Raw genomic sequence first — 13,985 nt, 5'->3', positions numbered from 1 at the left:
TTGACACGCTCCTTACTATGTTGTGAAGCCGTGACCTGACGCAATGACACAAAAACAATAAAAGCCATTATAAATGAGGCATTTGTTGCATCCAGTGGGGACATAATTACTGATTATAATGACTTATACTTTCTTTTAAGTGCTGTGTTGCATAAACATAAAACCATGCCTGCATTTGTGTTTGTAGAAATGGCAAACAAGAAGAGCTACTCTACGCTGCTCAAAACTCATGTTTGAATAATCAGTAGCAAATCCTTTAAATATGAAAACATACTTACAGGCTCTGAGTCAGAATCACCAGACTGTCCTTGCAAAGTTGGAATTGCCCCACTTTATAGAAACAGCCTTTGTGCACAGCCGGCATTGTGGGCTACTCTCCCAGGTTCAGGAAAAAATCCTCGGTAAAATGAGCTGTTGTAACCACTGATTTCTAGTTATGTATTCATTTGGAAGGTCAAAGTAGTAACACACAGCGTCTCCAAGATATGGCAGCAGCAACAACAATATTACAGTGACAATAAACGTTACGTTTCTTTGCATATACATTTGGGTGGTGTTATGCAAATCTTCCCACACAATGATGTAGATTAGAGGGGAGTGTTTGACCGAGCCATTTCAGGAAGGTGTGGCTAAATCTTAACTTTCTAAATAAGTATTTCTTTGGGTTTGATACTTTAATCTTTGCTACTTTATAGATATTGTATATGCACAACAGCTTGTAACACTCCAAAGACAAAGGAAAACATGAAATCGCATCATATGACCCCTTTAAAAAGGGGTCGTATTTCTGACTATATGTCCAGAAAATATAATATATAATATTCTTTTTAATGTATCACATCAATCTGAAACTTAATTAAAGGCGGTGTTTGTTTGTTGAAATAGTTATTTAATTCACATACAAGACATGAAACGGGGATACACATGCAGTCACCGTAGGTTTCTACACTCTACAATATGATACAAATAATGCATCTGAAGATACAAAATATAGAAATATTTAAGACAATATTTACAGAACTTTTACAATACTACATTATTTTTATATATAGTTTTTTATCATTAGGAAAACATTTAATTTTAAGATATTATTTGTAAATGGTATTTAAATGACTTTGGAAAAAAATACAGAATATTGCATTTAAAACCATAACCAACATTGCCCAACAAAATGATAAACATTTCAAAAAGTTTAATTTTAAAATGACATTAATAAAACAAGTTTAAAACCATGAAGAGCGTATACTAGGAATCTATTTAGAACAAATAACAGTAAGCAGCGTGGGGATTATAGTAAACTGTATTGCCACAAAATTCTACAAAAAATTAAAGGGGGGGGAGAGAAGACAATGTAACCTTGACTACAATTATAATTGCAACCAAAACAATCTGAATACAGATAAGATAATGGTTGTAATTATTATTATTATTATTTGAGTCATTTCTTGAGTGGTATACTCTGAGCAGTACTCCCAAATTCTTTTCAAGAGTAATGCAAATGAGCAATGATTTTAAGACATGTCAGTGTTAAAAATTCATATCCTAACTCTGAAGGTTAATTGCCCACTGTGTCTTCACTTCTTCTCCTGAAATGAAGTTATATCACAGATTGTTATTGCACAAATTTCTACACAAAAAAAAAAATAAAAAATCTTAGCAACAGATAAAATCCAATGTGCTGTTCAAATCAACAGAAGTTAATACTTTTGATCGTTGTGCAACCTCCAGTCACAGTAAACACATTATTTCAGATCAGAACACGATCTATTACATATGTAATGACTGAAACATGCTTGAATTGAATTTCAACCCATAGTTGGATATTTGAGAACAAACACATGCAGTACACAACAGAAATGAGCACACCCCTGTACAATATAAATGAAATGTCAAATGATTTAAAAAGAAAAAATTGTTAATGAATGCATTACTTTGACATTTAGCGTATTTCCTCTTATTATCAAAAAATATTACTTTAGAAAAGCTGTGTTAAAAACAGGCTCCTCAAAAACAAGTAAATAGGGTACAACAAGGCTAAAGGCACACCATATAGGGGTCATTGGATGCTAAGTTCACTTTTACATGTTGTTTGAACATTAATGTGTGTTGTCAGTGTATGTACACATCCACCCTATAATGATAAAAATCCATGCAGTGGTTTTTAATTAATCTGTAAAAATAATAATCCCCTTTTTCAAATCGAGCCATTCTCAGATGCCTGTCGTTGTGGCGTCACACCAACAGAGGCCACTCCCACAATCGTTGATTGACATGAGTGTTTTACCTCAGATCAGCTGTAACAGTCCGTCCTCTTTGTTTCGATGCTGGAGCAGGGATGTAAGTTAGACAAGAATATCTCCGATTGAGGTGTTGTGTTGCTGGATGTAATAATGAACGTAGTGGTCGTCATTTACTCCAGACATCTGAGCCGCTGAAGATGCAGTAGATTATGTTTGTTTATGAAGGGAATGCACCTCCCGATCTACATATATCCGTCTATGTTCGCGCGAATCATTCATGATCCAGCTTCACTTACAGCAGAAGTGAGTATAAGTGTTTTTTTATGAATCTTTGCGATCGCCTTTCTTAATAATGTGCTAGTTAGCAAGTTTAGCGGCTAAATGCGGCTAAAGTAAACAGGCTCGTCACTCCACAGAGAGAAGAGAGGGGCGGGGCGAGCAGAGCTCATTAACATTTAAAGCAGCCTCAACCAGAATGAGATAATTTTTGCAGAGCTGATTTTGACAAGGTAAAAAGAGCGTTCTTTTACACTACCATTGAGAATTTTTAACCAAAATATATTATAGACTTTTCATTAAGACCCTGAACAATCATATCAACTTGTGGAAAATGGGCATCCGATGACCCCTTTAAGACACACACACATCTACATATATAAAATAACACACACACACACACTATAAATGGATAGATAGATAGATAGATAGATAGATAAATAGATAGATAGATAGATAGATTGATAGATAGATATTTTTAAATATGTTTACATTATAAATGTGATTATCTCTAAGATGGACATCAAGCTTAATATATATTTATCATCTCTTGTTTTAATTATCTTTTACAAAACTGAAAAATACTTATCAAAATATAGTCAATGATTTAATTGATTACGATTTCATACATAAATTTACTAAATAAATAAATGAATTGATAAATAAATACATACATATATACACACATACATGCATACATACTTTTTTATTTATTTATTACATCAAAGTGGCCCAGAGTCAAATTGAAGGATCAGCCAAATTTTTATGTGCATAGTCAAACACAGTCGGTAAGGAAAGTGCTTAAGTGATTTTTTGTGCCATCTAGTGGTTAGGAGAATAAAGTCAAATGCACCTTTTACCCCAGTGTGCCTTTAGCCCTGCTGTGGAAAATATGTGGTCATTGAAACAAAACTGATTTTTCCAGTGAACCTAATCACTCGAACATGGTTATAAACTTTTCAGTTTTGGATCTATGGGTTGTGACCATCTGCATGTCTGTTTGTACTCACTTCTGTTGTATACTGTATGCCCACTCTCACATACACACACTCAGATACTCACTTTATCAATTGCTTATGATATGATGCAGTTCTTGCTCTTCCGCCGTTTGCGTGTATGTAGTTGACTGTGACCACCCATCACTGTAGGACTATAACGATGTCGCAATTCCTCATTGTCAAAGTATCGCAGCTGCACTGGCCGTGGAATGACTTCACCCAGAAGGTAACCGTCATCATCTGACCCCTCTGAAGAAGAGGAACAGGTGGAGCAAAACTGATCTTCATCCTCAACTGTTTCTCCAAACCTACCCATATACTGTCCAATTTGTGGACCTCCAGGATCCTGCAAGGTGAGGTCAGAGGTGGTTCGAGGGCAAGGCCTAAAGAATTGTTGACGATACCCATAATTTGCTCCAAAGAGATTCTGCGACACTCTTGATGAGGATGGTCGCTCAAAGTCATGGTGAAATCTGTGAATGGGATCCCCAGGGAAACTCTGATTATCTGTGGCTAAATGCAGGGCATTGTCTGAACGAGAGCGGCGGGAACGGTACTGATATTTGTGACCTTTGTGACCTTTGCGGTGGTGACGTTGACGCTGGCGCTGCTGTCTGGGTGAGTCTTGTGTCTGAGTGCGTCTTAGCCGCGGTGTCACTGCTTGGGCATTACCTTCCTGCATACAGGACATGCTTCCTGCAAGACCAATGCGACCTTTGACTGGATCCTCAAAACTTAGACCTCTAGGTGAATCCCAGTATAATGGAGGAGGGTACCTTACTCTGACAGGCATGCCAATATCAGCAAGAGGTCTTGGGACAGAGCTTAGGGATTCAGTGCTGCGGAACTGCATTGATGAGTTTAATGTACCCATGGTGCCTTTATCAGACACATTTACTCCAGAGTCTTTACTCAGGTCAGGCATAGAAAATCGAGAGAAGTGCTCCTGACGCCTGTTGGTCCCATCTAAAGAGTTTCCTGTTGAAAGCAAATAATGGACAGACATCAGAAATAGTTATACTATAAGAAATGTGTGACAGTTTGAATAATAGTTTCTTTTTTTGAACTTACCTGTAGTGTAGGAAAGAGCCAGTGAGTCAGCAGAACCTCTTGGCGTTTGTTCTAGTGGTGTAAGTTCACAAAAACTTGGTCCAAATTGGTGCCTGCTCCTCAGCAATGGAGGACGCATCTCTCTGGGGAAACCTTGCATGCTAATACTGCGCTTGTCCAAAAATCCAGAATTACGGCTTGATACCTCATTGAAGCTCATTTGTGTTTTGAGCTTAGGAGCATGAAATTCAGGTTCCTGGCCGTGGTGCATCCAGTTTTCATTGAAAGACTGCCCCCTCAGAGCAGCCATGACTGGAGGCTTTTTGGAATTACACCCAGGTTGTTCTTTGGACCAAGACTCTGCACTGCTCACTATCTTGGGTGGCTGATTGGGAGAAGTAGGGTAAGCGCTACGCATGCTACACTGGCTTCGTAGCTGATGGGGATTTGGAGATGTGGAGGAATCTCTTTGTTGAGACTCATAGGAATAAGGCTCATCCCTGTTCACCCAAACTGACTGCTCACGGCTTAGACTTGGAGACCGACTTGGGGTTCTGCTTGGGGTTCTCGTTGGTGTGCGGTGAGGTGTGCGGCTGGGAGCTGGGCTGGAAATGCTCAGCAAATCCATTTGAACAGCTAGAGGCTCTGCATCACCGACCAATGTTGTAGGGCCAGATGACGTTTGTCGTACGCATTCGCCTTTGCCTTTTGTCCCATCCTTGCCAATCTGAGCACTGTGGCGTGACTGACGGGAACGGGCACTCTGGAAAGCAGAGTCTGAGGAGTCTGACAACTCAGGTTCATCCCCTTGGCTGCAGAGACGGGAACAGTAGATCAAACCTTGTTTCGGCAAGAAGGGACGGCCCAGCAAAGACTGATTGCAGCGAGCACAGCTGAAGCACTCTTCAGTGGCATGCCAGTGTTGACCTTCATACGCCATCTGACCTTGGTCTATACCTAAAACATTACATAAAAATGACAGCAGACATCACATAACATTTTTGCATAAAGAACTGATTTTGCTGTTTAGTGTTACCTTCAAAGTAACATAGTTGTTCCTTAACTACCCATGAAAGGTGCATATTAGTACCTTAGAGTATTAATATGTATCCTTAAGGTACAAAGATGCCCCTTTAAGGGTACAGTTCCAGTGAGTCCCATCTGCTGTCCCTCTAAAAAAAATTTTGCAGTGTTGCAAAGCTTTGTGTGACAATGCATAAAATGAATTCAGTAAGTTTATTTCAACACATCCTTTATTACTGTAATGCTTAAAGGGACCATGTGGAGAATTCAGAAGCCCTTCTTATTTATGACACTGTTGGTCATTAAATGTACTGCAGCCAGCTACTTACTACTCATGCTGGTGCTTGTGCACACACTCTATAGTGATGTGAGTGAGCACTGTCAAAACTGTGATGTACTGTACGAAAGATGTAACATGATTCACCAGCCTCATGTCAACAGATAAGGTATAGCACTGTTACGATAGTTTGTCTATGCAAGGCTATAGCTTGAAATAATCTTTTTTTGAATGAGACATTGACTGCACTTATGTGATAACCTCTGCCAGTGTTAGCTAGTTAATAGGCTTTATTGGTAGATTCGATAGATGAGTTTGGTAGATGATAACACTGATTATTAGTCAAATTATAGTATTAACCTGATTCCATCACTTTAAATTGATGCACTAGAATATAGACTTTGTAATCATGTAACATTACAGTACACATTGACCCTAGTATTCCCTGAACTGAACATTGTTCATATTCCCACATGGCCAGACGGGATTCACTACATAAAACAAGCTGTTCATGTTCACACATTGCCAATAAAAACGCAATTCATATATGACAATTCTTACATATAGTAAATGTATTTCATAAATTAATTTAAATTATTACATGTATTGATATTATTTATATTTCAGCCCTATTTATATTACTAAATAAACCATTGTCCACATCCAGGTGCCAAATTGTGCTCTGCCCTTGAGAAAGAAGGTCATTCCTCAGGGAAATTCACCAACGAGGTCCTGTTACAAAGAGACAGTTGATATGCCAATGCAACTGGCAGTTGATATGCAATGCAACCGGGGCCCTATCCAGGGTCTAAAGGCTACATGCCCACTGCATTATTGTGACAAAAATACACTTGTTCTAAGGGAACCATTGAACCACGTTCTTGTGCAGGGCCCAATTCAACACTCACAGATCTATGGATCTAAGATCTAAGGGATGGATGGTACCTCTACCATTTCCATAGTAGCTCTCCTCCTCCTTGGGTCGCCCATTTGTTGGGATGGGAAGGAGGGTTCCACTCTAGCCCAAGTATGGCCGCCAACTCCTTACTGGCCTCAGTCTGAACAACCACACCAGATGGTCCTTGCATCAGAAGGCATAAGGCTGACCTCCAATGCTAAAATCAACAATTTATCTTCCTCTTGCAGTGAGCACATCCATGAATCCAGCTGGGGGAAACAAGTGTGGTGAGGAAATGGAGCTCTGCAGGGATTCACATGGTGGAAATGCTGCTATATTGCTGCATGTTCTCGTAATGAGAGCATGAGCCATCCACAAACCTTGCCTCGTATAAGCATCCTCAAGCATGTAAGCTAGAAGTTGTGGCCATCCAAAGAAGGAAGGTGTCGACCACATCCAGCATGGATGAAAACAAAAAGATGCTGTCTTACTATGCTTGCACTTTCAGAGGATCTTCTCTCTTTCAGCTGTTGAATTGCCTAGGGGAGGCCCCCAACTCACCACACTTATCTGTGCAAGAGCAGGAGAGGAAGCCACTGATTTTTTATTATTATTATTTTTTTTTTTCAGTCAAAAATTACAGAGAGCCAAGAGCTCTCCCTACTAAGGGGCTGTATGCATTCAAGTGGCAGCTACTTGCGTCATGGTGAAGAGAGTGCCATCTGGATTTGGTTCACTGCCCTGTTGGTTTAGTGCTGCCATTGCTTTAGGGGTGGGCGCTGCCCCAGTTACAGGCTAAGTGTATGTGGTGTTGATTGCTGCTGAACATGCACCAGTTTATAGGTTTATAAGTAGTCATGTTCATTTGCGAAGGGAATCGCTAAACAGGGACTTTTAAGTATGGCTCTCAGCAGTGGTACAGTCTACATGATATGCAGGTATATGCTGTATACCCACTAGGGATTAAGGATTTCTGTGTACCCACTTAAAAACGTGCAGCATTGAATTTGAATCACTGAAGGAGATGTGAAACGAAAGCAGATTCAAACTACAGTCTTTCGTTGTTTTCGTAAGCCTGCCCTAAAGCTGCTGCTGTTTCAGGTAACACTGCACTGTTGTGCTTGAATGGTTTGGGAGTTTGGTCAAACGATGGCAGTGATGCAGGGAATAGCTCTGCTAAATCAAAGACAGGGCTGTCCACGGAGCCATAGTGTATATGTGTACTAAAATTTTAGTGTCCTGGACCATGTCAGAAGCTGCAATTCTAAGAGAAAAAAAAAAAAAAATCAGCAGTTCTCCTCTTTCTCTCTCTCTCTTTTTTTCCCTTCTTATGTTAAAAGCTGTTAAATTATTAAGCACTGTCTAAAGTAGGTTTATTTCCTTGTATTTTATGTGGAGACCACTGGGGGAGCTCTGGATATATATTTTTTTCTTGGTTTTCTTCCCTGATGTGATGTATGTTGCAAAGGTAACATACGTTTGCTGCCTTTTAACAGGAAATACTTCCGTGTCTTTATTCAAAATAAACACTCATTTCATAAAGAACACAGCTTTCTCACATAATGCACTGAAGCAGACCCTGCATAGAGTGAATAATCCATTTTTGGATTAATAATCAACCAATTTTGCACCACCACCATGGACAGCACCTGGTAACATCACACGTAAGAAGGTATATCTTAAGCAGCCTCCTAAGGTATATTTTGAGGAAAACGCCTAGACAAGGTACACCTGTAGTTAAGATACACCTTTAGAGTCTTTGTAGCGCGCTAAGAGACAATGCTATCAGGAAACGCAGCCCTCGTCATGATTGAATATGTTAGCTTTGCTTGGCAGCATAAAGGAAAAGTATGCATTTATTTGTAAATTTAACTTTTTGAAAATGAAAGTAAATGAGGGGAGTTGAAATATTTCTTATCCTATGGCTCCATCTAGTGGACTGCAATTGTTCACTAGAAACTGCATTTTTGCTCAGCCAAAGCTAATCTACACTGTAAAAAATATTCACCAGTTTCAACTTAAAAACTTAAGTTCAGCAGCTGCCTTAAAATTTTAAGTTAGGGAATTTAAAAACAGGCACTCTTAAATGTGCATTAAAAATTGACAGTTAATAAAACCTGTGCTCCAGGAACGATATTCATATAACATCTAAGGATAAATGTACTGTAGCTCTAAGTGCAATTGGCTGAGTTAGATGATTAACACTACACACTAGAAAATCAGTCCAGTCTCCCCAGCTGTAAATGTCATTGGCTGGTAAAGTCTTGTGTTGCCTATAATAAATTGACATGTTTATATCACATAAGCAGTCTTTCAGAATGCTCTCAGTTACATGTAGATGCATACTGTATGCATTAGTAATGGTGGTGTTGCTTATGGGGTGTTGCTCTGGGAAGGTAAGCATGTCAGGTATAGTGTTCCAAAAGAGGAGGAATGATGGTGCATCCTTTTTTTTATTCACAAATAATGCCATGCCTCAGAGGGCAGCACTAGCGCCATCAGCGAATTGAATTGGCTTGATTCAGTACAGGCTTCAGACAATTATCACACCTGGAGAGTGTTAACATACCGTCAGGTTTTGACGCATGCATCCCTAACTCTACTCAGGGAACCAGGGTTTTATGCATAACCGAGATACTATGTTGTGGTACTTTTTGATTGTAGGAAATGTAACAGGATTCATTTGAAAATTCCCAGAAATTCCCAAAGATGAACAGTCTGATATATGAAATCTGTCACAAATGTTCTACTCAGAACAAGAGTGGTATGGTATGATGTTCCTAGTGAAAAATAAATGTACTTAATTGTATTTAAAATACATTTATTTAATGATAAGTATAATAAAATAGATTGACATGTCTATAGTAATTGAAAATACACTCTAAATGCAGTTATTTCATGCTTTTATCAAGCACAAACTTAGTGTACTGCAAATTAATTTGTAAAATAGTATACTTTTTACAAATGCATTTGGGGTAGGATGAAATATATATATATATATATTAAGAAAATGCACTGGCTAAGTTCTCAATTCCGTCTACAACATCTTTAAAACTTGTTAAAAGTTTCACGTGTTGCCTGAGCACAAAAAAAAAATACTTTAAATATGACCTACACACACATACCCATATAAATAACTGGATGAAACCTTTAAAAGAGAATGCCCACTTCATAACCCCAATGACATGTCCATGCTCACCCAGCCCAACAACTAGTCATGGTATGGGATGAATGAAGCAACTCATCTTATGATCCTGTGGATGTATGAAGGCCATATGAATGTATGTTAGAATTGTTTGTACTGTATGCTGTCATATCATTCTCACCGAAGACTATGGCACAAAAGACAATATCATATTGTGTGTATTGACATTTGTTTGTTCCTTTGCCTCTTTAAAGTGTCTTAAGTTTTTTAATAATGTGATTTTAACATCGGCCTAAATAGGCTACAGTATGTTCAGTGAAGGGGGCTTGATAAGTCAGTCTCTCCTCACCTTACTTTCATGAGCTGTGAAATTCACCAACAATTGGTTTTGCTAAACTTTTGCTAAACATCTGTACTCGGTAGAGTGCACACTATTGGGAATATCTGTTGCATATTTGGCACATTTTTCAGATAAATCCTTTAGAGTCTAGAAACTTATTGCAGCTAAAGACACAAGTCTCACCATGTATTTCAAATCTGTAAATGATGAAATTATTTTAACATGAGATTGATGATACCAATTTATAGTGTGCCACAAATATACTTAGTACATACAAATAAATTATACTGAAGTATACTATTTTTTAACTAGGGGTGTCAAAATGAAATAGAATTCATTTTAATAAGTGATAGTGTCTTGCAGACAGTAATCGGGTGCTCTGTTCTATTTCTGATGCACTTTGGCGGCTTGTGTCACTTCTGACAACAACACAAAAGGATTTGATGCATTCAGTGAGGACAGTCTCAAGCTATTGCAGCATGATGCCTTATGTGGTGCACCATTTGAAATGAGGCAGCCATTTTATAGTGGTGTTCAAAACTATATTGGACATTATCACGTTCATTCATTTCATCCCATACTGCATAGCAAAAACAAACATACAACTGATGTACACTAGCTGCTAGAGCAGGAGTCTCTAGTCCTGCTCCTGGAGAGGTGCATTCCTGCAGACTTCAGTTTCAACCCTGCATCAACACCTGCCTTTAATTTTTAAGTAACCCTCAACACCTTGATTAGCTGGTTCCAGTGTTGTGTGACCGGAGTTGGAGCTAAACTCTACAGAATAGTAGCTCTCCAGGAGCAGGGTTGATCACCCTGGGCTAGAAAACTCCTATGCACTGTGAAAATACACTACTTCCAGCACATTAAGTGACTACTGTCACTCACACATTTTCATTTACTCCATCAAGTGGACTTCATTAGTGGTCTAATGTATAGGGAATGTAGGGAACACTGATGAGAAGATAAGGGACTATGGTGATGGTAATATAATGCCACACCTATAATAATATTATTATAATATCAAATATTTATAATATACCACATGGATGCTGAATTCTGACAGTCTAGACAGTCTAAGGTGTGCTTGTTTTAAGTAAATGAATGTTTTTTTTAAATAAATGATTTAAAATTATTGTTAATTACTGTTTCTAGCACTTTTCAAACACACTCAAGCATGTGAGGTATCACATGTGGACCAAAATAGATCATTTTCACATAGTTAATTTTTTTTCACTGCCTTTAGACATCATGAACTAAACTACATTATATTTTTGTTAATGTTAAATAAATGTTAACAGGGTTTGTGTTGAATGTCGTAGACAACAATGTTAGCATCTGTTAATTTTAATTTTAATCTCTCCAGAAAGGGCAGGTCATCTGGGAAATTTTCACAGAATATTTTATGAATAGTGGACATTCAGACATAGTACTTATTTTACAGATCGCATTTACTCTTCTATATATTAGGGAGGTAGATGTATTCAGATGCAAGGTGACTCTCTGACACAAATGCAGTCCATCCATAGTGTAATTGGTAATTTTGAGAAAATTCTGTGTAATTTAGAGCTCTTTAAGTATAACTGATCAAACGGCTTATGTTTAATATAACAAAACAGTTTCACTATCATAAAGGCAAAAAGAAAAACAAGAGGAGGTCCTTCCTTACCTATGTGCTCTCCACAAGAGTCACAGTATTCTGCATAAAGTGACTCAAAGCAGTTGCAGCAATGAGGATGACCCTCACGCATGATGTAGCGCTGACCCCCTAGTGGGGCCTCACACTCATAACAGCAGAAATGTTTCATGTGCCAATGCTGCCCCTCTGCTTCTGTGCACTCATCTGCAAAGATAATCTAAAAAAAGAGAGACACAAAATATGTAAGGAATTTTACTGTACATTCTCAAGAAAATACTTTTTCAGTACTGACAACCCTTACCAAAAAGAAGTATACTTCAAGTTTATTTTAATTAAATTTAAGTAAGGTTCAAATATATTTTTAAGTATACTTTATGTAGTAAGTATCCAAATATCAGTGTATTATTAGTATACTTTTAAGTGTACTATTTCAATACTCCTTGGGACTAAATTGGCCCACTTTCTAGTATATAAACGAATACTTTTAAGTATACTTTAAGTATAACAGCAGTAAACTTTGTGTACACAACTAGTTTACATCTATGTTTTTAGTTTGTACTGCAAGTATACTGAAAGTAAACTTATAGGTACACTGATAGTTTACTAATTAAATACTTTTTAGTATAGTCTCGGTAAACTACTATTTTAGTAGTTTTACACTGGAAGTATACTCTGTATATAGATATACGAACAGACAAAACATCAATAAAAAGGACGGGGTATCTACTTTTAAACCAAAACATTTTATTCTATCTTCATGCATTCTTTTTATAAACACTTGAGTGTGGGTAAGTTTCATCAATAAAAAATAACTAAAAAACTTTTTTAAACAAAAAGCTAAAAAATATTATAATCAAAATGTAGATAAAGTTGATCAACACCCCAAAGCTTCATTATTGCCTCTTCATGGGTCAACATTTTATTCCATAACGTTACACAGTTTTACATATCTATGGTTTTGATGCTGTTTTATGTTTATGTCTGATGATCATGTTAGATTACAGGTGGAAGCATCTGTTGTTTCGGTTTCTTCTTCACTTGTGTTTTGGAAATTCAGTACAGAAGATGTGTAATAGCGCCTCCAACGTATAACAATGAAAACACCGATTTTCAGAGCACAAGTATAGCTCAAATACATTTAGGATTTTTCTAAGTATAAGTCAAGTATACTTAAATGTCATTTACTTCTATATAGAAGTATATAAAAAGTAGACTGAAAGTGTACTTTCCTATTTTTAGTTTAAAAGTATGCTAATAGCACACTTGAATAAACTTCTTTTTTGTAAGGGAGGCAACCTACAAGAAATGGTTAGGAATGTTAGGAATTTCAGGAGGTGGACAGAGCATTGGTCTTTACATTGTTGGCTTACCTCATCACATGCTGAGCAACGTGGCTTAAGTCGTTCAGCATGGTGGCGGCCACAGTAGATCTTGCCATCCAGGTGGAAGTAGATGAGATCTACCAGTAGCTCAGAACACACGCAGCACACAAAACAGTGAGGGTGCCAACACAGGCCATGGCCAACCCGTGAAGCAAACACTGCAATGTCACCACCGTTGATTTGGTCTCCACACTGTGTGAGAAGGACATGATGTCATTTGGCAGCCGATCTGCTTAATTTAACAATGCAATGTTTAATCATTACTAAGGTATAGTCTGAAACATTTTTACTGCATCTAGAGTTTGCATGGCTCTTTATTTTTACTAATCCAGCTCACTAGTCCAGAAAAGTAATTCACTGGTCGATCAATCAGTGTTTAACTTGACTGACAGTGGCCATGTAGAGATTATCAGTAAGATAAAGAGTGTGAGAAACAGAAGCTTGCATATCTCCACTAAAAGATTAATACTGCTTGCATTGTCATGAATTTGTGCTGGTTTCTAGGTTGGGGTAAAGCACAGGTGTACAGATATGTACCTGTTCACATATAGCTCCAGTTACAGTGAGTGGTAGAGGTCGGACAGTGCCTCTGCCTAGATTGTCTCGCTTTCGCTGGTTACTGAAGATCTTTAATTCCCGCTTTTCTTCTTCATCCAGTGAGGTACAGTACCGAACCTGACATCAGTTAGTATCATCAGTAAGTAAGCATCATCAACT

General features: G+C 37.9%; 1 protein-coding gene across 4 annotated transcripts in view; it reads right to left on the bottom strand.

Moving 5' to 3' along the window:
* Positions 1-1,337: 1,337 nt before the first annotated feature.
* Positions 1,338-13,985, bottom strand: part of prickle2a (prickle homolog 2a) — an 85,890-nt gene continuing 73,242 nt past the window's right edge. For 3 of the 4 annotated variants that reach the window (XM_051117760.1, XM_051117761.1, XM_051117763.1), the window contains 5 exons: positions 13,806-13,943; positions 13,257-13,460; positions 11,917-12,103; positions 4,586-5,521; positions 2,667-4,492 (listed from right to left, as the gene is read on the bottom strand). In XM_051117760.1, the coding sequence (XP_050973717.1) occupies positions 3,591-4,492; positions 4,586-5,521; positions 11,917-12,103; positions 13,257-13,460; positions 13,806-13,943 (2,367 nt within the window). In that variant the 3' untranslated portion in view covers positions 2,667-3,590. Of the gene's footprint in view, positions 1,587-2,666; positions 4,493-4,585; positions 5,522-11,916; positions 12,104-13,256; positions 13,461-13,805; positions 13,944-13,985 lie in introns of those variants that run through there. The other variant, XM_051117762.1, reaches the window with a different exon arrangement.

This window comes from Labeo rohita, chromosome 8 (assembly GCF_022985175.1).
Source record: "Labeo rohita strain BAU-BD-2019 chromosome 8, IGBB_LRoh.1.0, whole genome shotgun sequence".
In the NCBI taxonomy this organism is placed as follows: domain Eukaryota; kingdom Metazoa; phylum Chordata; class Actinopteri; order Cypriniformes; family Cyprinidae; genus Labeo; species Labeo rohita.
The sequence above is the reverse complement of the archived record's forward strand: the minus strand, read 5'-3'. Positions and strand labels throughout refer to the sequence as shown.